Source organism: Lissotriton helveticus, chromosome 8 (assembly GCF_964261635.1).
Source record: "Lissotriton helveticus chromosome 8, aLisHel1.1, whole genome shotgun sequence".
In the NCBI taxonomy this organism is placed as follows: domain Eukaryota; kingdom Metazoa; phylum Chordata; class Amphibia; order Caudata; family Salamandridae; genus Lissotriton; species Lissotriton helveticus.
The window spans coordinates 70816692-70844622 of NC_136069.1; the positions used below are offsets into that span (position 1 = coordinate 70816692).

General features: G+C 44.8%; 1 protein-coding gene across 1 annotated transcript in view; it reads left to right on the plus strand.

Moving 5' to 3' along the window:
- Positions 1-27931, plus strand: part of GPR156 (G protein-coupled receptor 156) — a 97346-nt gene that overhangs the window by 52413 nt on the left and 17002 nt on the right. The window contains exons 3-6 of the mRNA XM_078658854.1: positions 498-633; positions 1755-1865; positions 13636-13761; positions 21982-22077. Coding sequence (XP_078514980.1) covers positions 498-633; positions 1755-1865; positions 13636-13761; positions 21982-22077 — 469 coding nt within the window. The remainder of the gene's footprint in view (positions 1-497; positions 634-1754; positions 1866-13635; positions 13762-21981; positions 22078-27931) is intronic.

Genomic DNA, 27931 nt, shown 5'->3' on the forward strand with positions numbered 1-27931 from the left:
AGTGGTGTCCTTCGATACAAAGGATAGGCCTTGGAGCTACATGGTACAAAAGACAAACTGTAAAGAGGATTCTGAGCCTGTGCTAATTACTTGGTCCAGGTTACCCACGATAAAATAGGAAGTACAAAAGTACCAATAAAAACACTGAGGGCCATATCATCAAGAAAGGGCGATACATTATCGCCGCTTTTATCGACAGGAAACTGCCGCTAAAGTGGTGATAATGGGCTTGATAATATGCCCTTGTGATTTCCCATAGAAGCTCAGGTTAACCCCAGATCCTGGGCTTCTATGGGAATTCATAAGGGCATATTATCAAGCACATTATCGCCGCTTTAGCGGCAGTTTCCTGCAGATAAAAGCGGTAATAATGTATCGTCCTTTCTTGATAATATGGCCCTGAGTTCTAAAAAGTATGAAATTACCACTGCCTTGTATGCTCAACACCTCACCCCTCTAACACCTCAATGTATTTTCTCTCTGCCGCTCTCTTGTAGGATTGTGAAAATGTCCAGCCCTAACCTGAACGTGGTGACCCTGCTTGGAAGTGGCCTGACGTATGCCAGCGGCTACCTCTTCGGCATCCAAGAACACAACATGGCAGCCGGGGCATCCGTAGAGACTTTAGTTCAGGTGGGTGATCACCACAAGGGTAAATAGATATTGACTGTTGGGATGGGTGTGAGAATGACACCACTTACACATATAAAGAGGCTAAATGGAAAGACCAGGCAAATGCCACAAGACCTTCATCTTAAGCACCCATTAGTAGGGCTGATTGTTTCATGTTGTTCCATGTTGAGATGCTGGAAAATATATACAAAGCTCGTGACACAGTGAGATTGACACACGTTTCATAGCAATCGTTTCTCATCGCCATCTTGGCCAGACCCAGATTCCATTTTAGATCCTGTCTTGTACACACAGGGGTGCATGAGCTTGGTAAACCCACCCAGAGTGCAGAGACGATGGAACATGTCATACTTCTTCAACCTTCCCATACTTCTAACATTCACGGTTAGAATCAAAGGCAGATTTTGGGTCCCTGATATATTTACCAGCGGCTCCAGTTTTCAAGAAAGATCTAAATTGAAGATGTCCACAACCGAGAATCACAGCCTGGCTGTAGTTCACGCTATCACTGGAGGAATGTATTTATGACTATGGACCCCAGAATATCATGATAGAAGAAGAGTATCGAGGACAGAATATCAAGGGCGGAAATATTGGAAGGTAAATGTAAATAAGGAAGCATAGATTTCCTATTCCTAACTCCACTAATCTAGGTACCTTGAAGATTTATGTACCGCTTAGGTACCTATATTTTAAGTTGGGTATAGAAAATCTAGATTTACTTACAAATAGAAATTTGTTTTATATACTTTGTCCTCGATATTGTGTTCCATCGATATTCTGGGGGCGAAATATTCAGTGTGCATTCTTCAACTGCATACCACTTTCCCACCATAGGTGCTGACTCCTGGATACCCTCTCGGGTGATTAGTACGCTATACAAATCAACATATCAACTCTGTTACTGTTACTATTCATAGTTTTAAATCAATTTATGCATAAGTAAAACAGGTCAGATATTGACACAGTTCAGGCTCTTTTACAAACCAATTAAGAAGCATGCCCTGAAAAGAAACCCCAGATATCCCTACACCAAGTGACACCAAGAGTCTGTTAAGATGTTTTCTTCATTATCTACAAAAAAACAGAAAATCAGGAAAACTGTTTTTTTTTGTTTTCAGATGAGGATTGGGATGCTGTACCTCGGCGTCTCACTGGTTTTTGGGCCCATCCTCGGCAAGAGCTGGAGGTTATACAAAGTCTTCACACAGCGGGTTCCAGATAAACGTGTGGTGAGTATCAGACAAGTTGCCTTATGTCTGCACTGGCAATGGACTACTGACAGTAATGAAATCAATCTGAGCACAATAACCCAGGACTTTAAAAATATTCGAGGACAATCTGTATAAACAACACATATATCACACAGAAGAAAAATCAGCATTTCTGAAACCATTCTAATGAATCTTAAGAAAAAAAGAATAAATATAAAAGAGGAAAAGACAGGCTATCCACAGACAATTCTTTCCAAAATGTATTGTCAATTGCTTAAGATAGCATGGTACTCTGAATTTCAGGATTTATAAATCTGGATTTGAGTCATGAAGATCTCCTTAGTTTTACAGACACTTAATAGTTTTTTCCTACCATTTCATTACAATGGGGGAATTGGGTGTTAGTCAAAACGCTGCTATCGGTTTTCTCAAGATTCGAACGCTATTATCATAGGAAGATTTAATCTCTAGTACTTTCTAATTAACTTCTAACAAAGTTAACCAAACTCTTTTTTCACTTTTCATTTTAGTCTCTACAATTGTCCTACATTTCCTCTGCAGTTCACAAATATTAGTCAGATTTTCTTTATATGTTAAGAAATGCACTTGGAAGTGCCCTCACACTTAATTTCAGATACTCTGGGGGTTTAGTGTACTTTGCACAAGATATAGTTGAAAAAACAAAATGAGTTTCTACTAAATAAACCAGCGCTCTAAAATTTTCATGTTAAATTGATGTATTACAATTTGGACCCGAAAACACTTCGGACATATGTAAAGTACTTTTTTCAAGAGCAAAATGTTCTAAAAATATCTAACCAAATAATTTTATTATAATTACATTTCTATCATCTTATAAATGCAAAAAATATTCATATTAAAAGAAAAATACATTTGTAGTACAAATGTCCCTACAAAACACCAACAATTAATATTTCTTTGTTCAATACATTACGAGCTTAAATTGAAGAAAGCCGCTACATCTTATTTTCCACTAACCCGACATCTTGTGCCCCATTACCAGTATGAAAGAAGTACTAGGACAATTCAGTATGGTGGATAAGAATCTGGGTAGTAATACAAGAGAAATAACAAGATCCGTTATTGACTCATTCAAAAATGCCATATTTAAGTGGTAAATCAGATGGGCTTAGAATCAATTTGCAAAGTATATTATTGTTTATTAATCCCTCTGAGGCATTTGTATTGTTTAAGTCTTAACAATAGTTTATTTACTCTTCTGTCTCTATTTTAAATATTTTTAATCTAAGAGAGTAACTATAGGTTATGGCAGCTCTGCACTTCATTGACATGATGCTCCAACAGGAAGACATGGAGCATCCACGTGATACTGCTAGATTGCACATATAACTTTGTGAATCAGGAGAAGTTTGACAGCTGTGTGGAAATTGCTATTTTCTAGTCTCCATTTCCAAAACAAAGAAGCTACTATACAATTATCAAGCTGTTTTTTAAGTGCTTGACTATAAATACTTGGGATTTCTGTATACATTTGTGGTGCATGACAGAAGACATAGGATTGACCTTGGATACTGAACCCAAACAAATGTTGGCTATCTTCATGAATTGGAATACTGAAAAATGTGTTTTTTTGGATCTATCACTATAAACGATTTTGCATTGGCTGGGATAGAAGAAAACATTGCAGTAATATCTGGGACCACTGGATATTAAGGCTAGATTATTTTGTTAATGACCCGCAAATCAACTATCATACGATATTTAATTTGTCCTGTACCTCCATCTCTTTTGACCACTGGTAAAATAGGGCTGTTGCATACATATCCAGATACACCTCGTATTATTGTTTTATCTAATAAATCCAAAATAACCTATTTTAGTCCTGCATCACATTCCTTTGATATTTTGTATTGAGGTATGCGAGGCAACACAGCATTATTTTTTACTGGTATGTGTACTGGGTCTTTTTGCATATAACCAGTGTCACTTGGTTCTTGGGCCCATTATTGTGGATCTATGGACAACAATTCTTGGGGCAAACTAGTTTTTCCTGTCATCAAATTGTTCTTTGTTAGTGCATCTTTTTAGCATTTCTGTTATACGCCATCTGGTAAACAATATATAGTGAAAAGTAATTGGGGTGAGATGCACACCTCTTTACTCAAATTGTTGCTTGTATTCCTTGTCATGTACTCTCCAGTTTCAAACTAGTAGGCGTGCTCGCTTGCTCCGCGCTCCGTCCACTTGCGCTGCAACATAGTAGGAACACGAGGGCACCACTTTACGATCCCCATCAAGCTGCACAGCCAATCGTCAATGAATCCAATGAATTACATTCTTAATAAACTTTTTCCATTAACACCTTCCGTGCGGGGCTTTTTCCCCCCGCTGTGCTGAGGAGGCAGGGGCGCATACAGCGCCCCGGTGCTCATGACGAGGTCAGCTCATCATGAGCCACGGCGCTCCGGTGCTCATGGCGAGCTGAGCTCGTCATGGCCACACCCGTTCCCATGGAACGCTCAGCACAGCAGGGGAATCAGCCCAGCGTGCGAGCGTTCCACGGAACGGGCGCAGTCATGACGGAGCTCAGCTCGTCATGAGCACCGGAGCGCCGTGGCTCATGACGAGCTGACCTCGTCATGAGCACCCAAGGGGTTAATCCTCAATTTTATCCAGAATTATTCATCCTTTTTTCTCCCCTTTTTTTTCAATTCATTTTACTAATTTTCGTTTTTGTTCATTTGCTGTTCATATAGACACAGGAGAATGACTGTTTCCACATGCCACACTTTATTTAAAATCACCCAATGCATTTCGGGAAAAATCTCTTCTTCAGGGGTTTCGTGACATGTGCAGGTTAACCTCTAAATACGAAGCTTTTCTAAATAACCTCTCATTTTCAGCTGTATTCATTTCCATAACGCGGTGAATCCTGTGCACTGCTCCCACACGTCTAGTCACCAAAAACCCGAAATGCATTGGGTGATTTTAAAGAAAGCGTGGCATGTGGAAACAGTCATTCTCCTGTGTCTATATGAGCAGCAAATGAACAGAAACGAAAATGAGTAAAATGAATTGAAAAAAAAGGGGAGAAAAAAGGATGAATAATTCTGGATAAAATTGAGGATTAATAGAAAAAGTTTATTGTGAATTTAATTCATTGGATTCATTGGCGATTGGCCGTGCAGCTTGATGGGGATCGTAAAGTGGTGCTCTTGTGTTCCAAACAATATATAGTGGCATACATCATTCTTAATGCTTTCAGGACCAGCACATTTAGGGAGCATTTGTCAGTCAATACTAATGGCATTTGTCCTGTCAAAGGAAAGCATTATCATATCTCTCAAAATAATGAGTACTTGCACAGTGCCCTGCATGTTCTACCCTTGTCTGTCCTTGGCCTCTACCTCTGCCGTTGCCTCTCATTAATTCTGTTTGTAGCCCTTGTCCTCTTCCCTGAAGAGAAGGATATTCATTTTTCCAGTGCCCTTCTTGTAAACAGTATGCACAAGTATTATAGCCTATCCTAGTTCTCTGCGGTGCGGGGCAGATTGCACTCAGCCCCTCCCTCTACTACTTCCTCTTGCCCTCATATTACTTCCAAATGCCTGCAATGGATATGCCGGCTGCATCAATGCTTTCTTTGTTAACTCTTTCATTTCATTATCTGTTTTCTCTTTCTTAGCATTTCTTTTATTCGCGCAATAACAAGCCATTGTTAACAATTCTGCTTTGCTTTGCTTTGCTGTCATAAGTCTTTATGCTCTCTCCCAAATCAGACGAACTGAATGGCATATATGCTTTGCCCTGCCTCTGTGCCAAATCCTGCCCACTGTGAGCCTTGCACGGTTCTTCAAGTCTACTAAAGAAATCAGTTATTTCCTTGTCCTCCTTCTGTTTACATGCTGTTAATTTATCCCAATCAACCTTCTCCCTGGGCAGAATCAATTGCAATCTTCTAATGAATAGTTGAGGCAACCGTTAAATACTTTGCGGGGGTAAATCTCCTGCGTGTCTATTTCAATCATATCATCCCAAATTAGCCCAAACTAAGTTCACTTGGGCGTGGCCATTTAGCCTTACCTCATCCCATATTTCAAGTGGCACAACATAACCAAACAACATGTCAATATCTTTCAGAGTCATGGGGGTGTTATTAGTGGCTTGCTCTAAATTGTCATAGATTCCCTTGGGGTCTTTCCTAGGATTAGGGTGATCCTTTTTTATTGACATTAATTATGTCTTTGTCCATGCGGTATGAACAAACTGTGGGACAGGGTTTACTTCCCCAGCCAAAGGGGGCAAAGGGTGTATTTCTCTCATTGGCAATATGTTTGCTGTGTTAGCATTTCCCTCTTCACTGTTATAATCTAAATCTGGAATTTCCAAAAGTAGGCAGGAGGCACGTGCGTGCCATGCATAACACTGCTAAAACCAATCTTCCCATTCGCGCTCAGACACGCGGGAAACATCGCTATTCCTCCATAACTGTCTTAATTCTTGTGGGAGCATTTCACTACCCTCTGTTTTTCTTTCTATTTCTCTAAATAAATCAATTAGGCGATGTGCCATACATTGTAGGACATAATTTTTAGTCCTTGGGGACATGGGGTGAAACATATTAAATGCATTTTCTTTTGTTACTTCCCCTTTTTCCATCCATTCATAAGCCATTGCCCTAATTATTTTATTTTCATGTTTGTCTAATTGCGTACGTGTGCTCATTGGTGTGCCTTTATCCAAAGAGGAACGTCACATGGGCGTTTTATATTTATTTGATGACCACTTAAAACATGGTGACCATTCAATAAAATCATTAGACTGGGAGGGGACAGAACCTCCATCTACCTGCAGTCGGGCGGTATTAATAATATTGGACCCTATCTGTGGACTCACTGATGCTCCCGTATTGGGCGTGTTCTGGATGCTATTCGGAACTATTGGAAAGGGTAGACGACGTGCCAGAGGTGCGTTGGGAGCTATCTGCACCGGAGGCAGTATTTGTTGCAGGGCAATAGGGGTGTAGTTTGTTGGGCCATGTTATATGGGAGTGGTCTATCTAAAAGGTCTGTGAAGAAGGGATCGTCCTCATTTTGGCCCGTTTTCCCTATTTGCGCTACAAGGTATTTCTTTTTCTTCATTTTGAGTCCCCTATCTTTTTGTTCTAAGTTTTCCTGTATTATCCTAACGTCATATTCAGATGCTTTAGTTTGTTCTAACCTTTTCTGATGTTTCTCTCTAGCTAGTTTTTCCTTCTTTGCTAGCGTGCGCGCATAATTTTCTCATATTTTGAAAACTTCCAACATTGCAGGACATACTTTTCTTTGCATTACATATTCTTGTAAGTACTGCAATTTTGCAAGATCAAACGTTTCATTACAAGGAAATTGTAATTCCTCATTCTATTTAGTATACTTGGCCTATAACTTGTTGTACACATTCACAAACACTCCTTTATTTGCCATTAGAATCCAACCTGGGCTATCTTCAAATGGAGTGGGGACTTCATCTAACCTATTCCCTGAATTTATACATCAATTCGAAATGCATTTCTCCAATTCGGTACAATTAGTACCAATATTTGTCGACAATCTAACCCAATACCAATATGACCAGTTAATACCAATACCAAATATTTGCAAATACCAATACCAAAATGTTTCAATACCACTACCAAAGACTTCTAGAAATCAAAGAATTCCAATACCAATGAATTCCAAAACCAAAAGGAATTCCAATACCAACACAAAAGAATTCTAATACCACAAAGAATTCCAATACCAATACAACAGAACAATCTTTCCGATTGTTTTCATCTGTGGAGTAGTGTGGCTCACTGGTTAGAGGCGGCAGACCTGGGAGCAGAAGTTGGCCTGGAACCAGGGTTCAATTCCCGACGCAGCAGGGTCATGGACTTGGGTCAGCGGACTCGATAATTCTCGCTTCGGTGCTTACTCTAATCAGGGGTTCCACTCGGCAACTCTGGGCATTAGCTTGCCTAATCTCCACAAAGGCCCCATCAACTCTGGGGATGTCTGACTCCACCTTGGGGACTGCCAGCAGGGACCATCCCACAGGGAAAGCCAGGACGGGTTCCCCAGAGTTATACAGCACCAGTTGACCTACGGACGGGTAGCAGTGCGCTTTACAAGCTCAAATACATTTACATTTACATCTGTTTATGACGTACGGACATCAGCTGCTTAAGAAACGTGGTCTCTTTAAATTGCAGGGCGCCCCATGATCAGTCGGTCCCAGGTCGCACCTCCATGACCACGGTCTTTAAACCTGTTGGATGTCTCTCAGCAAGGTCCCTTCGTGGTAGCCAATTGTGGAAATCGCTATTTTCTAGTCCCCACTTCCAAAACAAAGAAGCCAGTAGTTGGAGGTCTTTCAAAGCAACTCGTATTTAATAGTAACACGGGGTGCGCATAATCACAGCGCTCAGGTGGCTATGACAAGAGTGGACAACTTACACAGTTCTGCTAGAATATTCATACAGTTGGCATCGGCTGGGGATGTGCAAAATATTTACAGAAGGAACAATCCCTAACGAGGTAACAATGTTAAGGTTTGGTGCAGATACTCAAATACTAACATACAATGAAACAAACCAGCACAAACATTATCGGTGGACATTTAACCCCTTCGACGCTCATGACGAGCTGAGCTCGTCATGAGTTACGCCTCTCGTACACTCATGACGAGCTCAGCTCGTCATGTAACGCGGGTTTTTAAAAACCGACGCGTACAGCGGGAAAACCGCTAGCGCGCATGCGGTTAAGACATTGGCAGACAGTCAAAAAAACAAGCACCAATATTACCCGTGCTCATTGCTTGCTCCTTAGGTCATTGGCAGACAATCGAACAAACGTGCATAAACGTTTTCAAGATGACATTGCTTTTTCCTTCTCCTACAACTGCAGACAATTGAACAATCAAGTATAAACATTGCTAGATCAGCCTCAGACGGTGAAAGGGCAGGTATGTCAACACCAGGTGTGTAAAGACACAAGCAAAACAAGTCTGTTTGTGTTAACTTTAAAAGAAGTCAGCAAGGCACCAAAGTTTGTGATCAGAAACTATTCAGGGAATTACAAATGGAAGAACTGATGTTCAAAATCATCAATAAGATACGTTTGTCACAGCTCGATTCACGTATTATCTAACTGAGCGAATGAGTGAAAATTCTGTATTCCCCTCTCCATTGGCAGAGGGCCTCTGAGCCCTCTGAGAGGACCTGTCTATGAGACTACCATAAAGCAGCCAGGTCCCACTAAAGAGGAAACCCCCCCAATGGTTGATGCTGAGCCTTCACATTGCTGAATGTTGGGGTCTCCCTCAGCCCTGACGGGGTCCCCCTCAACTCTGATGGACTTCTGCACTTATAGATGCTCCCGCTTTTCATTGAAAAAAAAAAATTCCACAAGGGGGGGGGGGGGGGGGGGGGGGGGGGTGTGTGTGTGTGTGTGTGTGTGTGTGTGTGTGTGTGTGTGTGTGTGTGTGTGTGTGTGTGTGTGTGTGTGTGTGTGTGTGTGTGTGTGTGTGTGTGTGTGTGTGTGTGTGTGTGTGTGTGTGTGTGTGTGTGTGTGTGTGTGTGTGTGTGTGTGTGTGTGTGTGTGTGTGTGTGTGTGTGTGTGTGTGTGTGTGTGTGTGTGTGTGTGTGTGTGTGTGTGTGTGTGTGTGTGTGTGTGTGTGTGTGTGTGTGTGTGTGTGTGTGTGTGTGTGTGTGTGTGTGTGTGTGTGTGTGTGTGTGTGTGTGTGTGTGTGTGTGTGTGTGTGTGTGTGTGTGTGTGTGTGTGTGTGTGTGTGTGTGTGTGTGTGTGTGTGTGTGTGTGTGTGTGTGTGTGTGTGTGTGTGTGTGTGTGTGTGTGTGTGTGTGTGTGTGTGTGTGTGTGTGTGTGTGTGTGAGAGAGAGAGAGAGAGAGAGAGAGAGAGAGAGAGAGAGAGAGAGAGAGAGAGAGAGAGAGAGAGAGAGAGAGAGAGACACCTAGGCTGTGGGGAGCAGGCCAGTCCTTATAATGTTAGTAAACCCTGATAAAGTCAGACACTGTCTCTGTGATGTCCAGAGCATTATTAGGACCAGTCCTCATAATGTGTTTCACTAGCAAGTGTCTCAAAAAGTTATGTTGATGTTAGTTTTCTACGTTCAATGGCCAGTCCTTGTACATATAAGGTAAGTGGTGGGCATAAATGAGATTAGTCTTTGCTGAATATTTATGATGTGTGTTAATATTTACAAGTTGTACTGAATGTTAATGAGGAGTGGGTGCTGAATGTAAATGAGGCCAGTCTGTGCTGAATATTTATGATATGCGCGTGCTGATGATGAACGATGAGCAGTGTGCACTGAATACTCATGATCAGTGTACAAGCAGAAAACTGAGACCTGTCCATACAAAATATTAATAATGAGCATCGGTATTGATGAGGAGCAGTGTACTGAGCAATGATGAGTGTGTACGCTGAATACTAATGAGAGCAATGCTACTGAATATTAATGAGGAGTGTGTGCTGAATACTAATGAGCAAGGCCAGTGCGGAACTTTAACGAAAGGTGTGTGAGGAACACAAATGAGAACTCTCTACTATATCAATAAGGTGCCGTGCATTGCCCAATGACAGTGAGGAGTGAGTACACAGAATAATAATCAATCATATCATTTGTAAAGCGCACTACTCACCCGTGAGAGTCTCAAGACGCTGGGGTGGGGAATGCTGCGACGGCTCGAAAATCCAGGACTTGAGGAGTTTTCTGAAGGTCAGCAGGTCTTGGGTCTACCGTAGGTGGATGGGGAGGGTGTTCCAGGTCTTGGCGGCGAGGTGGGAGAACGATCTGCCCCCTGAGGTCGCTCTTCGTAAGCGGGGGACTGTAGCGAGGGCAAGGTCGGCGGAGCAGAGCTGGCGGGTGGGGGTGTAGAAGCTGAGTCGTCTGTTGAGGTACGTTGGTCCGGTGTTGTGGAGTGCCTTGTGTGCATGGGTGAGAAGCTTGAAGGTTATCCTCTTGTTGACCGGGAGCCAGTGCAGGTCTCTCAGGTGGGGTGTGATGTGGCTGCGGTGAGGGATGTCGAGGATCAGGCGTGCAGAGGCGTTCTGGATGCGTTGGAGCCGTCTCAGGAGTTTGGCAGAGGCTCCTGCGTAGAGGGCGTTTCCATAGTACCACCTGCTGCTGACAAGGGCCTGGGTGACTGTTCTTCTCGTTTCAGTGGGGATCCACTTGTAGATCCTACGGAGCATATGGAGGGTGTTGAAGCAGGAGGAGGAGACGGCATTGACCTGTTTAGTCATGGAGAGGGTGGAGTCGAGGATGACCCCTAGGTTGCGTGCGTGGACGGTGGGTGTTGGAGCGGTTCCCAGTGCGGTCGGCCACCAGTAGTCGTCCCAGGCCAAAGGGTTGGATCCGAGGATGAGGACCTCCGTCTTGTCCGAGTTCAGCTTCAGTCGGCTGTTCCTCATCCATTCAGCAACGGTCTTCATTCCTTCGTGAAGGTTGGTTTTGGCAGTGTGGGGGTCCTTGGTAAGGGAGAGTATCAGCTGGGTGTCATCGGCGTAGGAGAGGATGTTGAGGTCGTGCCGATGGGCGACGTGGGCGAGCGGTGCCATTTAGATGTTAAACAGAGTTGGGCTGAGGGATGAGCCCTGGGGTACGCCGCAGATGATCTCGGTGGCTTCGGAGCAGAAGGGGAGAAGGCGGACGCTCTGTGTTCTGCCGGAGAGGAAAGAGGTGGTCCAGTCCAGGGCCTTCTCTTGGATCCCAGAGTTGTGGAGGCGTGTTCGTAGTGTGTGGTGACACCGTGTTGAAGGCGGCTGACAGGTCCAGGAGGATGAGGGCCGCCGTTTCTCCGTTGTCCAGCAGGGTCTTGATGTCATCGGTGGCGGCGATGAGGGCAGTCTCGGTGCTGTGGTTGCTGCGGAACCCGGACTGGGAAGGGTCCAGGATGTTGTTCTCCTTGAGGTAGCAGGTCAGTTGTTCGTTGACGGTCTTCTCGATGACCTTAGCCGGGAATGGGAGCAGGGAAATGGGCCGGAAGTTCTTGAGGTCCTTGGGGTCCGCCTTGGGTTTCTTGAGTAAGACGTTGATCTCGGCGTGCTTCCAGCTCTCCGGGAAGGTTGCTGTCTCGAAGGAGGTGTTGATGACTTTCCGGAGATAGGGTGCGATGGATGTGCTGGCTTTGTTGAAGATGTGGTGTGGGCATGGATCTGACGGAGATCCGGAGTGGATGGTGTTCATGATCTTGATGGTGTCATCGTCGCTGATGTTGGTCCAGTAGAGCAGCCAGTTGGTGCGGATTGTGGTCATGGGGGTGGAGGTCTCAATGGTTGTCGGGGCGGTTGTGGCGTTGAAACTGTCGTGGATGTCTGTGATCTTGTGGTGGAAGAAGGTGGACAGCGAGTCGCACAGGTCTTGCGAGCGTGGGACGTCGTTGGTGTTGGAGCTGGGGTTGGAGAGTTCCTTCATGATGTTGAAGAGCTCTTTGCTGTTGTGCGTGTTGTTGTCTAGGCGGTCTTTGAAGGAGGCCCTTTTGGCAGATCTGATGAGGTGATGGTGTCTGCGGGTGGCATTCTTGTGGGCGGCGAGTCTGTCCGAAGTTTGTTCATGGAGCCAGATCATCTCCAGCTTTCGGCAGGTTTGCTTGGAGGCCCGGAGGTCTTCAGTGAACCAGCTGGCTTTCTTGTTGGTATGATTGTTGGAGGGTTTCTTGATCGGGGCGAGGGTGTTGGCGCAGTCGTTGATCCACTGTCCGAGGTTGCGGGCGGCGGTGTTGGGGTCGGTATGGTCGGCGGGAGGGCTCTAGGCAAGGGTGGTGGTTAGCTGGTCTTCGGTGACTTTGCTCCAGCAGCGGTGAGGCATCTGTTGGGTGCGGTGGTGCATGGTGGGTTTCTTGAAGGTGAAGTGGATGCAGCGGTGGTCGGTCCAGTCTAGTTCGGTGATATGGTTGAAGGAGACTTGGGGACTTGCGGAGAAGATGGGGTCAAGCGTGTGACCGGCGGAGTGGGTGGGTGTTGTGACGAGTTGTCTGAGTCAGAGGTTGGCTAGGTTGTCGATCAGGGTGGTGGAGTTGGTGTTGTCATTGATCTCGAGGTGGAAGTTCAGGTCCCCGAGGAGGATGTATTCCGTGGAGGCGAGGGCATGTGTGCTGACGAAGTCGCGATGGATTTGCTGAATAATGAGAGCAATTGTACTTAATATTAATGAGGAGTGTGTGCTGATTACTAATGAGCAAGGCCAGTGCAGAACTTTAATGAATGGTGTGTGAGGAACACGAATGAGAACGCTCCACTGTATCAATGAGGTGCCGTGGGCTACTCAATGACAGTGAGGAGTGCGTAAGCAGAATAACAATGCGAGCAATTGTACTAAATATTAAAGAGGAGTGTGTGCTGAATATGAATGAGAACATTTCTACTGAATGTGAATGAGGAGCGGTACACTGCCCAATGGTGGTGATGAGTTTCTATGATGAATATGAATGAGAGAAGCCAGTCCTGAATATTAATGAGGCGCATTCACTGAATATACATGTCATCGATCTGCAGTGTTAAACAAGAGAAGTGAGCTGCAAATGGTGGGTTTGTATGCTGAATATTAATTAGACCAGCATGCCTGGAATATTAATGAGGTGAGCTCACTGAATATGCATGAGATCAGTCTATACTGACTATTAATGAGGTGCAGTGTACTGAACAACGAGGATGATACGTGTCCATGAAGAAGGTGTGGAGAACCTGAAGGATGCGGTCTCTGTTGAGCAAAGCGGTGAGTGCCATCCATGGCTCTTCTCAATGACCTCTGCTCTTCCTGCAGATTATTAAAGACCTCCAGCTGCTGGGGATGGTGGCGGCGCTGCTCTTTGTCGACATACTCCTGCTTCTCACTTGGATGCTGTCGGATCCCGTTCATTGTGTGCAGTCGCTCAATGCTGCCATCAAGGTAAAGCGCAATCGAATGTTGAATGGCCCATTATGCGAAGCGCAAATATGATGAGCACCCGAGAACTAATGCCTAAACTGTACATCAAAGCTTTCAATCAAGCAATCAATTCTCTGATTTATAAAGCATGGCAACTCACCCGATAGGGTATCCAGGCGCTTGCAGGTCCCAGAGGCTTATGTGAACAGCCAGGTCATGAGGGCCATTTAGAATTCCGGAAGTGAGGTAATGGTTTGGAGGAAGCTGTTCTGGGACTTTGCTATGATGTGGGAGAAGTAGCGTCCTCCACTTCTGCTACGGTCGATGCAGGGAGTATGGGCAAATGATAGAGAGGCAGAGCGTACACTTCTCGATGGTTGGTGGAAGTTCAGGTGGTGGTTAATGTAGGCGGGACCTTGGTTGTGCAGAGCCTTCTGTGCGTGAGTCAGCAGCTGGAATTGGCATCTCTTCTGTACGGGGAGCCAGTGGAGCTGCCTGAGGTGGGGAGTGATGTGGGTTTGTCGAAGGCCGAAGATACGTCTTTGAACCCCTCTAGGGTCGATTCTGCCACTCCTTCCAATGTCAGTAAAATGAGCCCCATTGCATTGGGTAATAATAACACCTCCATTTCCATTAATGGTGTGTGTAACATAAATCATGAATATGTACAGAGTGATGTACCCACAACTCTCTAGTATAAGAACATTAATAGGGTGCAATGCTGGAGGATGAGAACTTTGTACAGGCACAAAACTTGAAGGTGATTTCTATGATTCTTATAATGTAACCGATGGGGTGCATTATTCTGCGACCCCTGGCACCGTCTTTGCTACTCCCAGCCTCAGAGGAAGCAAATTCATTTTCAAAAAGACTGAGACAGCTTGTCCTATTGGACTTTGTTGCTCCACCCATGTTTTCTGCCCATGTTTTATTATACTAATAGTAATTAAGAGTTTATTATTCACTAGTTTAATAAAAAAACAGAGCACCAGGAGCTGGAGCGAGTTCCACTGTTGCAGATGATGTAAGTAAAAGAAATGTTGCTACATTTAAGCTGTGTGCATGCTGGTGGATAAGAGTGTGGTTGTGTGCAAGGGAGTGTGTGTTTGTGGCCATGTGTCTGTATGAGTAAACATTTGTGAGTGACAGTGAGTGAGAATCAGTGACAGATAGTGAGTGAGAATGATTGTCAATAAGTGTGTCAGTGAGTGAGTAAGAGAATGCAAGAAAGTGAATTCATTGCAAGCAAGTGAGAATTAGGGAGTGTAAGTGACTAAAAGTAAGTGAGCGTGGGTAAGAATGTACCGGAGAGAGGTACCGAGGGCAGACTGAGGAATAAGCGCAGTACAGGAGAGAGGTATGGATGACAGGCTGAGGTATAAACACAGTACCTAAGGTATCAATGGCAGGCTGATGTAAAAGCAAAGAACCGGAGAAAGGTATCAATTGAAGGCTGAGGTATAAACACAGTACCTAATAGAGGTATCAATGGCAGGCTGAGGTATAAACACAGTACCCAAGAGATGTATCAATGGCAGGCTGAGGTATAAACACAGTACCTAAGAGAGGTATCAATTGCAGCCTGAGGTATAAACACAGTACCTAAGAGAGGTATCAATGGCAGGCTGATGTAAAAGCACAGAACCGGAGAAAGGTATCAATCGCAGGCTGAGGTATAAACACAGTACCTAATAGAGGTATCAATGGCAGGCTGAGGTATAAACACAGTACCCAAGAGAGGTATCAAGGGCAGGCTGAGATATAAGCACAGTGCCCAAGTGAGGTATCAATTGCAGGCTGAGGTATAAACACAGTACCTAAGAGAGGTATCAATTGCAGCCTGGGGTATAAACACAGTACCCAAGAGAGGTATCAATGGCAGGCTGAGATATAAGCACAGTACCCAAGGGAGGTATCAATTGCAGTACCAGAGAGAGGTATCGATAGCAGGCTGAGGTATAAACACAGTACCTAAGAGAGGTATCAATGGCAGGTTGATGTAAAAGCACAGAACCGGACAAAGGTATCAATTGCAGGCTGAGGTATAAACACAGTACCTAATAGAGGTATCAATGGCAGGCTGAGGTAAAAGCACAGTACCCGAGAGAGGTATCAATTGCAGGCTGAGGTATAAACACAGTACCTAAGAGAGGTATCAATTGCAGCCTGAGGTATAAACACAGTACCTAAGAGAGGTATCAATGGCAGGCTGATGTAAAAGCACAGAACCGGAGAAAGGTATCAATCGCAGGCTGAGGTATAAACACAGTACCTAATAGAGGTATCAATGGCAGGCTGAGGTATAAACACAGTACCCAAGAGAGGTATCAAGGGCAGGCTGAGATATAAGCACAGTGCCCAAGGGAGGTATCAATTGCAGGCTGAGGTATAAACACAGTACCTAAGAGAGGTATCAATTGCAGCCTGGGGTATAAACACAGTACCCAAGAGAGGTATCAATGGCAGGCTGAGATATAAGCACAGTACCCAAGGGAGGTATCAATTGCAGTACCGGAGAGAGGTATCGATAGCAGGCTGAGGTATAAACACAGTACCTAAGAGAGGTATCAATGGCAGGCTGATGTAAAAGCACAGAACCGGAGAAAGGTATCAATTGCAGGCTGAGGTATAAACACAGTACCTAATAGAGGTATCAATGGCAGGCTGAGGTAAAAGCACAGTACCCAAGAGAGGTATCAATTGCAGGCTGAGGTATAAACACAGTACCTAAGAGAGGTATGAATTGCAGCCTGAGGTATAAACACAGTACCAAAGAGAGGTATCAATGGCAGGCTGAGATATAAGCATAGTACCCAAGGGAGGTATCAATTGCAGTACCGGAGAGAGGTATCGATAGCAGGCTGAGGTATAAACAGAGTACCGGAGAGAGGTATCAATGGCAGGCTGAGGTATAACCACAGTACAGGAGAGAGGTTCCGATGGCAGACTGAGGAATAAGCACAGTACAGGAAAGAGGTATGGATGACAGGCTGAGGTAGAAACACAATACCGGAGAGAGGTATCAATGGCAGGCTGAGGTATAAACACAGTACCGGAGAGAGGTACCGATGGCAGACTGAGGTTTAAGCATAGTACTGAAGAGAGGTATTGATGACAGGCTGTGGTATAGGCACAGTATCGGAGAGAGGTATTGATTGCAGGCTGAGGTATAAACACAGAACTAGAGAGAGGTATCGATAGCAGGCTGAGGTATAAGCACAATACCAGAGAGAGGTATTGATGGCAGGCATGAGGTATAAGCACAGTACTAGAGAGAGATATAGATGGCAGTCTGAGGTAAAAGCCCAATACCCGAGCGAGGTATCGATGGCAGACTGAGGCATAAACACAGTACCGGAGAGAGGTATTGATTACAGTCTGAGGTATACACACAGGGCTGGAGAGAAGTATCAATGGCAGGCTGAGGAATGACCACAGTACCGGAGAGAGGCATCGATAGCAGGCTGAGGTATAAGCACAATACCAGAGAGAGCTATTGATGGCAGGCATGAGGTATAAGCACGGTACTAGAGAGAGATATGGATGGCAGGCAGAGGTAAAAGCACAATACCCAAGAGAGGTATCGATGGCTGGCTGAGACATAAACACAGTGCCGGAGAGAGGTATTGATGGCAGGCTGAGGTATAAGCACTATACCAGAGAGAGGTATTGATGGCAGGCTGAGGTATAAGCACAGTGCTGGACAGAGGGATCGATAGCAGGCTGAGGTATAACCACAGTACCTAAGAGAGTTATCAATTGCAGCCTGAGGTATAAACACAGTACCTAAGAGAGTTATCAATTGCAGCCTGAGGTATAAACACAGTACCCAAGAGAGGTATCAATGGCAGGCTGAGATATAAGCACAGTACCCAAGGGAGGTATCAATTGCAGTACCGGAGAGAGGTATTGATAGCAGGCTGAGGTATAAACACAGTACCTAAGAGAGGTATCAATGGCAGGTTAATGTAAAAGCACAGAACCGGACAAAGGTATCAATTGCAGGCTGAGGTATAAACACAGTACCTAATAGAGGTATCAATGGCAGGCTGAGGTAAAAGCACAGTACCCGAGAGAGGTATCAATTGCAGGCTGAGGTATAAACACAGTACCTAAGAGAGGTATCAATTGCAGCCTGAGGTATAAACACAGTACCTAAGAGAGGTATCAATGGCAGGCTGATGTAAAAGCACAGAACCGGAGAAAGGTATCAATTGCAGGCTGAGGTATAAACACAGTACCTAATAGAGGTATCAATGGCAGGCTGAGGTATAAACACAGTACCCAAGAGAGGTATCAATGGCAGGCTGAGATATAAGCACAGTACCCAAGGGAGGTACCAATTGCAGGCTGAGGTATAAACACAGTACCTAAGAGAGGTATCAATTGCAGCCTGAGGTATAAACACAGTTCCCAAGAGAGGTATCAATGGCAGGCTGAGATATAAGCACAGTACCCAAGGGAGGTATCAATTGCAGTACCGGAGAGAGGTATCGATAGCAGGCTGAGGTATAAACACAGTACCTAAGAGAGGTATCAATGGCAGGCTGATGTAAAAGCACAGAACCGGAGAAAGGTATCAATTGCAGGCTGAGGTATAAACACAGTACCTAATAGAGGTATCAATGGCAGGCTGAGGTAAAAGCACAGTACCCGAGAGAGGTATCAATTGCAGGCTGAGGTATAAACACAGTACCTAAGAGAGGTATCAATTGCAGCCTGAGGTATAAACACAGTACCAAAGAGAGGTATCAATGGCAGGCTGAGATATAAGCACACTACCCAAGGGAGGTATCAATTGCAGTACCGGAGAGAGGTATCAATAGCAGGCTGAGGTATAAACACAGTACCGGAGAGAGGTATCAATGGCAGGCTGAGGTATAACCACAGTACCGGAGAGAGGTTCCGATGGCAGACTGAGGAATAAGCACAGTACAGGAGAGAGGTATGGATGACAGGCTGAGGTAGAAACACAATACCGGAGAGAGGTATCAATGGCAGGCTGAGGTATAAACACAGTACCGGAGAGAGGTACCGATGGCAGACTGAGGTTTAAGCATAGTACTGAAGAGAGGTATTGATGACAGGCTGTGGTATAGGCACAGTATCGGAGAGAGGTATTGATTGCAGGCTGAGGTATAAACACAGAACTGGAGAGAGGTATCGATAGCAGGCTGAGGTATAAGCACAATACCAGAGAGAGGTATTGATGGCAGGCATGAGGTATAAGCACAGTACTAGGGAGAGATATAGATGGCAGTCTGAGGTAAAAGCACAATACCCAAGAGAGGTATCGATGGCAGACTGAGGCATAAACACAGTACCGCAGAGAGGTATTGATTGCAGTCTGAGGTATACACACGGGGCTGGAGAGAAGTATCAATGGCAGGCTGAGGAATTACCACAGTACCGGAGAGAGGCATCGATAGCAGGCTGAGGTATAAGCACAATACCAGAGAGAGCTATTGATGGCAGGCATGAGGTATAAGCACGGTACTAGAGAGAGATATGGATGGCAGGCAGAGGTAAAAGCACAATACCCAAGAGAGGTATCGATGGCAGGCTGAGACATAAACACAGTGCCGGAGAGAGGTATCGATGGCAGGCTGAGGTATAAGCACTATACCAGAGAGAGGTATTGATGGCAGGCTGAGGTATAAGCACAGTGCTGGACAGAGGGATCGATAGCAGGCTGAGGTATAACCACAGTATCGGAGAGAGGTATTGATGGCAGGCGGAGTCATAAACACAGTACCAGAGAGAGGTATCGATGGCAGGCTGAGGTATAAGTACAGTACCAGAGAGAGGTATCGATGGTAGGAGGAGGCATAAACACAGTACCGGAGAGAGGTATTGATGGCAGGCTGAGGTGTAAGCATAGTACCAGAGAGAGATATTGATGGCAGGCTGAGGTATAAGCACAGTACCGGAGAGAGATATTGATGGCAGGCTGAGATGTAAGCATAGTACTGGAGAGAGGTATTGATGGCAGGCTGCGGTATAAGCACAGTACCGGAGAGAGGTATTAATGGCGGGCTGAGGTATGAGCACGGTGCCGGAGAGAGGTACTGATGGTAGGCTGAGGTGTAAGCATAATACTGGAGAGAGGTATCGATGGCAGGCTGCGGTATAAGCACAGTACCAGAGAGAGGTATTGATGGCAGGCTGAGGTGTAAGCATAATACTGGAGAGAGGTATCGATGGCAGGCTGAGGTATAAGTACAGAACCAGAGAGAGGTATTGATGGCAGGATGAGGGGTAAGCATAGTACTGGAGAGAGGTATTGATGGCAGGCTGAGGTATAAGCACAGTGCTGAAGCGAGGTATCGATGGCAGGCTGAGGTATAAACACAGTACCAGACAGAGGTATCGATGGCAGGCTGAGGTATAAACACAGTACCAGACAGAGGTATTGATGGCAGGCTGAGGGATAAGCACAGTACCAGAGAGAGGTATCGATGGCAGACTGAGGTATAAGCACAGTACTCGAGAGAGGTATCGATGGTAGGCTGAGGTGTATGCACAGTACCGGAGAGAGGTACCCATGACAGACTGAGGTACACCGAGAGAGAGGTATCGAGGACAGGCTGAGGTATAAGCACGGTGCTGGAAAGGGCAACATATTACCTTTTTAGGTATAAGCATGGGTGGCATGCGGACGTAGTTCTCTGGTATTACCACCAGTAGTGAAACAGAGAAAGATGTCAACATTTGTAAGCAATATTTTCATCGCATCAGGGGCAACACTGGACATGATATTTCTTCCAGACCACCGTGTATTAAAAGTGACCCAGAGGAAGAGGAGAGTCCATCCAGTGAGAGGGCGGTTTCATTTGTTAGCGTTGCACATCACTTTGTAGTTAGGTGGCCACTGTTTCCAGTCCTAGACTTTTGTGTGATAGCCTAATGCATTCTGGGTTTTGTAGTCTTGTTTTGTTTCCATTGACCTAATTATACCAACACACTGGAAATCAATGGTTAGTAGGTTAAACTTTCAGCACTAGAGATAGTGGAGACCGTTAACAGAAGGCCTCTCCACTCGTGACAGAGGTCTCTCAGTCGTGGCAGCGGACCCGCACTTGGGGTGGGATCTCCACACTGATGGAGGGATCTCTACAGTCATAGTGAGGCCCTCCCCACTTGTGGTGGGACCTCTGCACTGGTGGTGAGACCTCCGTACTCATGGTGGGACCTCTGCACTCGTGGCGGGATCTCTGCACTCGTGGTGGGACCTCTGCACTCGTGACGGGACCACCGCACTCGTGGTGCGATCTCCGCACTCGTGGTGTGATCGCCGCAATCGTGGCAGGATCTCTGCACTCGTGGTGGGACCTCCGCACTCGTGGTGGGACCTCCGCACTAGTGGTGGGATCTCCACACTTGTGGTGTGATCTTCACACTTGTGGCAGGATCTCTGCACTCATGGCAGGATCTCTGCACTCATGGTAGGACCTCCACACTCCTAATGGGATCTCCGTAGTCATGGCGGGACCTCCACACTTGTGGCGGGATCTCTGCATTCGTGGTGGGATCTCCGCACTCATGGTGGAATTCCTGCACTCGTGGTGGGATCTCCGCACTTGTGGTGGGACCTCCATACTACGGAGGTCCCGCCATGGGTGCAGAGCCCCTGCCATGACTGCAGGCCCCTTTGCAATGACTGCGGGACCTACGCCACGAGTGCGAAGGCCCTTTGAGAATGAGCCCCAGTATCTGTAGTGACCTTGAGTGAGGTGACCACCCTAATATAGTTATTATAACAGATGCCATTTGCTTTCCTTTTTAAGATCTCTGGAAAATCGTCTACCATGAAGTAAGGGAGGAATGACATCTTCAATGGAAGAATTCCTCTTTAGGCCCTGATTACAAGTTCAGCGCTAAATTAGGAGAGCTGGAAGTTTGAACAATGACCAGAATTATGTGCAGTAATTCCTGCACCCCTACAATCTTCCCCTGGCAAATTTTGGCAGCTCGAACCTGCTGAAATTCACAGGGGGATAAATGCATGGAGAATTCAAATAAATGGAGAATTCATTGCCCAGAGCTCCAATTCTACTTGCAATTCCTCATTTTGATGGGGTATAAGTAACTCACAATAAGAGGAATTTATCTCACCCAGTAAATTGGTATTTATTGGGCGTGGTAGATACCTCTCCCAATTCCAGACCACTTGTCATCTGGTCTATGGAGTATGAAGCTTGGGCTGAAAAATGATGGTTCTGTTTTTTGTTTCCCAACTAGGTGGCTGAGAAAGACGTGTCCTGCTCCGTCACCAGGATTCAATTCTGCGCCTCTGCGTACTCGGAGCTGTGGATTCTCCTTCTGTTTGGTTTTAAGGTAGGGGGGTGCACATTTTGTAGTGCAGTAGCAGGTGGCAAGTCAGTGGGCTCAATGCTTGGAAGATGCTGGTGGAGATGGGTCAAGCTGCTCGGCCACAAGTCACGACACGGTAACAATGTAGATGCAAAAATTTATGGAGACTCCATTTTCACTCTGTTGGGAATTCATATTTTTGTAATTGTATGTGACTTTAATCCCTTCTCCTTGAATTCATGAATGTGGATTTTAAAAACTGTCTGCACCTCTTCAAGGTCTCCATGTTTCCCTGAAGTATAGAAAGAAAGAGTTGGGTGGACTAGATAGGTTGTCATAATTATAGTACTTGTATATGGTTGTTGAATGAGACACACATGCATGTTACCACCACGCATACGCTATACTGTGAAGATGTACTAAAAAGAAGTTCCAGACATAGGGCTAGATGTAGGTAATCTCATTTTACCGATTCCTAAATACCGAATTTTACCGATTCGGTATTTAGGAATCGTTAAATATGATGTAGGTAATTAATCGGTAAAATATACCGATTCAGTAATATTTCTTATTACCGATTCGGTAATACCAATTCGGTAATAAGAAATATCTTCCTATTTATTCCTATGGGCCTGAAGCCATTCACTATTACCGATTCGTTATTTACCGAATCGGTAATAGCGGGAGAATATTCAAAGGTGGCAGGGTGTCACTTTGACAGCCTGTTGCACCCCTGAATCGTGCATGTGTGCACATGTGGTGCACATACATGCCCTAAGGGCATGTATGTCTGCCACATGGCACCTTGAAAAAAGCAAATTATTGCTTTTTTAAAGGTATTCGGTATTTACCACCAACTTGCAGTTAGTGGTAAATAACGAATCCTTAAAGCAAATATGCACTCACTTGAGTGCTACCTACATAGATTTTAAGGATTCGTAATTTACTGATTCCTTAACATAAGGAATTGGTATTTTACCGAATCCTTAAAATAATCAGAAAGGGCTAAATACTGGTCGGTAACGGGAAAATCACCGATTTTCCACCGTTACCGACCGGTATTTAGCTACCTACATCTGGCCCGTAGAGAGCTCACTTCATATTTGATAACCTACTTGACTATTTTGCTGCCTCCTTGCTACTTTGTACAATATGCACCAACCTGTGTTGACTATTTTCGTTACACGGCGACAAGGGTGCCAGATGACCTATGGTCACAGTGATGCCCGTAGCTAACACTACTCTCAGCTAGTCCAATTGGGGGGCAATGAGTTGCACAGATTTCTGTCACAAGGTCATTTTTACACCATCTTCTTCCAGCTAAATGACTCAGTTGTTCACTATATACAGACTATCCAGAATGCTTTGCTTCAACTGCTAACTTGGGGCCAGATGTAGGTAGGCTTTTACCGGTCGATAACGGCCGAAATCGGCCGTTATCGACCGGTGAAAGCCTTTTCCTATGTAGGAGGCTATTTTACCGATTCGGTATTTATCGAATCATCATTTACCAATTCGGTATTTACAAAAACGGTAAATGAGATGTAGGAAGCACTGTAAACGGTGCTTCTGGGCTTTAAGAATTTGTTATTTACCACCAACTATTAGTTGGTGGTAAATAAGGAATTCCTATGTAAATGCATAAATGTGCATTTACACCTGTGCCATGTGACAGACATACATGCCCTTAGGGCATGTATGTATGCCGCATGTGCACACCAGCACTAATCAGGGGTGCAACAGGGTGTCAAAGTGACACCCTGCCACCCTTGAATTTTTCCCAATTTTACCGAATCGGTAATTACCAATTCGGTAATTGACATTCATTCCTATGGGCCTCCAGGCCCATAGGAATGAATGGCAAATACCGAATCAGTAATTACTGATTCGGTAAATACCGAATCTTAACGATTCGGTATTTTTTACCGATTAATTACCTACATAGGATTTACCGATTCTAAAATACCGAATCTGTAAAATTCGGTATTTTAGAATCGGTAAAACCTATTTACCTACATCTAGCCCTTGGTTTTTGCACCCAGGTTTCGGAGGACTATCCTTCTCTGTGCTGACTGCTCTTGCTGGAACCACATGCCCTCTGCCATTCGTACTGGGCCTTATCTATTTTTTTATTTAATTAACTTTTAAAAACACACCTCTTCCAACAATAGCTTTATGCTCACTAATTTCTTCACTTCTCTTCCTTTGGTGTAATTTGATATCTTTCAATCTTTAGTTTAGTACCAGGCCACCCTTCAGTATCATCGCACTCTATGAATCCAAAAATGAATCAATCAATAGATGAACACACTTCTCTTGTTTGCCTCTGATGTGGTGGAAAGTTTAAAGCTCTTGAGGTCCAGGCTGTTCAGGTGCTTTGGGGCAGCCAAGGGTAAGGGTGCAGCCAAATGTTGTTAGGTCTTCTCCATTGTGCCGGTGGCAAGATGCGCAAGCTGTTTCGGAACTCCAGTGACCCTCACGTCTAGCCTCCTGCTGTTGTGTAGGACCTGCTGGTGGAGCTACAGCCATTTAATTCTCTTACCTGTCATTTGTTTTGGCCCACCATGCAATATCGAATGTATGACGTTACAACGCATACATTTACAACGCAGGCACTTACAAAGCAGTTTTTACATCGCAACATCCACTACAATGCATTCCATTACATCGCATGACACTACATAGCATATTAAAAAACTACCTTTACAATGCATTCCATTACATCGCATACCATTACATTGCATTTAAGGTAAGTGTTGGATAGTGTAGGGGTTAAAATTACTATGCTAACTCCAGGGGGTGCAACAGTAGGGTAAGTGTTGGATAGTGTAGGGGTAAAAATTACTATTCTTACTCCAGGGGGTGCAACAGTAGGGAAAGTGTTGGATAGTGTAGGGGTAAAAATTACTATTCTAACTCCAGGGGGTGCAACAGTAGGTTAAGTGTAGGGGTTAAAATTACTATTCTAACTCCAGGGGGTGCAACAGTATGGTAAGTGTTGGACAGCCGCGGGCCGTGGAGGGAGTTACGGTGGGGCAGGGAGGCGGGGAGGGGGAGGGCAGGGTGGAGGGTGCTAAAAACAGGCATATGGATCATTGCAGGTAAGTACACAATTTAATTAATAAAACGAAATTCGTAGCGCGCACTGCATGGCAAAAAGCAATGCTGTGCGCGCTACGACTTTCGTTTTATTAATTAAATTGTGTACTTACCTGCAATGATCCATATGCCTGTTTTTAGCACCCTCCACCCTGCCCCTCCCCCTCCCCGCCTCCCTGCCCCACCGTAACTCCCTCCACGGCCCGCGGCTGGTTTTGGATAGTGTAGTGGTACTATGCATTGTAATGGTATGCGTTGTAATGGTATGTGTTGTAATACATGCGCTGTAGTGACATGCAACGTAATGTCATGCGTTGTAATTGTATGCGTTGTAATGCCTGCGTTGTAGTGACATGCTTTGTAAGAGATGTTGCGATGTAATGACTGCATTGTAAGTGTAGTGCGATGTAATGACTGCGTTGTAAAGGTTGTTTCCCTGCAATATCTAATGTAGGGACACAGTAAAAAAAAAAAAAAACAGTAGCATGAAATACTCGAGGCGAATGAGTCCAGTCCAAAGGCAGGGGGTACACATTTCATCAAGATCACGCCACCAGCTGCTTCCTCACTGAGAAGCCACTCACTGCTGATCTGTTGGAGGAGAGGAGCTACCATTAATAGACTAGGGGTCAAATGAGGTCCTTATCCCTTAGAGCATGTTTTTAGCAAGTCTACTTATGAGTAAGTATCAAGGAACCCCTGAGGAACTAAATGCTATAAGTCCTAGGTCAGGGATTAAACAGCAATTGAAACAAAACAACCTAGGTACTTAAACGTAACACTTGTCAAAACCTAATATTGCACAGAAAGAGAGGTTACAAAAAGTATATACTCAATATTTATTGAATTCTTCATGAAAAAACAAATATCACATATTATCAGTCACAAGTTAAAATTTATCACAATTCATATTAAAAACATAAAAAGCAAATGACACAACAATAAAAAGTGGCAAAAGGAATAAATCTCAAGCAAGTCTACTGACATGCGCCCAGCAGCCAATCATAAGCCTCTACAGAGCCTGCCAGACATCCCCAGCCTGGAATGTCCAATGCTCTGTATACACCACAGTCATTACTCTGTCCACGCATTGCAGTCATGAGTGTCCAGCCATCTCACTTAGGGGTTCTCCCCTAAGTCTGAAAGTCTGATCTTGGAAAGGGCAACCAATAGATCTTTCTGGAGCAATGAAGGTGTTTCAGACAATTTAAGTAAAGACAAAGAAAGATTATATTTTACTATTGTGGTACTTAATGCCTGCTGGTGCAGGGAAACCTATGGATTGCCTGTGACAAGCTACTGATTTAAGGATTGATACTACTCTATGCATTGAAGGAGATTAAATAAATCCTCCACCTGAACCTGTGGATATCTTCGTTACCGATAGCTTCTACTGGATCCAGCAGGCGACATATGGGCTTGGGGCATCTGTTCAGCTGCTATGATGAAAGTTCTGGTCGCATCTTAGAACTCATCAGTTGCATTTAATGTTGTCAGCTTGTGTTCTAATTTAACCAGGGGAATTTTCATTGACCAAAACCCATGTGCCGCAACTGGATCCGGTCAAAATCACTTCTAAATGGTCCAGTGGGAGAAGCTTGTCTTTTCCCCTATTGTCCTCAGTTTGCGGTAATTTGCCTAACTTTATGAAGTACACATATTTATAAGCAAAGACTTTCTACTAGAAACCTTGGATATAGTAACATCGCATTACACTGCATCATAGGCGGTGGAAAGGTTTCATCCATCTTTAGAGGAGGTCATTGGTAATGAATGGAGCAAGACAATGACAGCTCATTACGTAGAATTTCCATTTCTAGGGACATCATAGAATTGTGATCATACTCAATTTCTTGAAATTTATTTTACCACCATAGACAACAAGGGTCCTGGAATCCTGCAAAATGTCTAGGCATTCAGTTTGACAGATTACAAGTAGTTTCTCTTGGAACCAGCAGCTTATGCATAGATTTTTAGACATATAATACATTTTTATGGGGAACATTTGTGTGGATTTAAGGTTGTCATCTTCAGTGGTGTTTGTGCTTATAAGATTTGGGTAGTAATTACATATAATTAGACAAACAATTGTTTTTTTAGCTTGTTATGTTATGCACATCTGTAGAACGCGCTATCACCCAGGAAGGTATCCTGGCGCTGAGCAAATGTGAGTCTAGGTAAACTCAAGGCCTGGTGGGACTACTCAAAAACCCAGGTAGAGCCATTGAGGAGAAGGCTCGACTGCCCGATCTGGCTCTCCGTATGTGTTCAAGTAGGAGTCGGGACGAGCTGAGGTGTCCGGAAGGTTTGTGAAAGAAGATGCGAGGAGTGCTGGGCCAATGTTATGTAGTGCCTTGAAAGTGTGGGCGAGGAGTTTGAATTGTGTTCATTTGTGTATGGGGAGCCAGTGGAGCTCCTTGAGGTGCGGTGTGATGTGAGCCCAGCATAGGAGGTCGAGAATGATTCTGGCCGCCGAGTTCTGAATGTTCTGCAGCCTTCAGGTGAGTTTTTGTTGACCCTGACATACAGAGTGTTCCTGTAGTCCAGCTTGCTTGTGGCTGGGGCGTACGTGATGGTCTTCTGGGGGCTGATTGGTATATGTAGGGGCACCTGAAACCAGCAGAAACCATTTACCAACTGATTGACTGAATATTCCAGCTCTAAGGTTACCAGGTGAGTTCATGCCACTGAGAACACAGCATCAACCCTTGCCTTTCATTGAGCAATCCGTTGCGTTCTGGGAGTTGTAGTTGTGATTCACTTCAAATCAACCAATTGC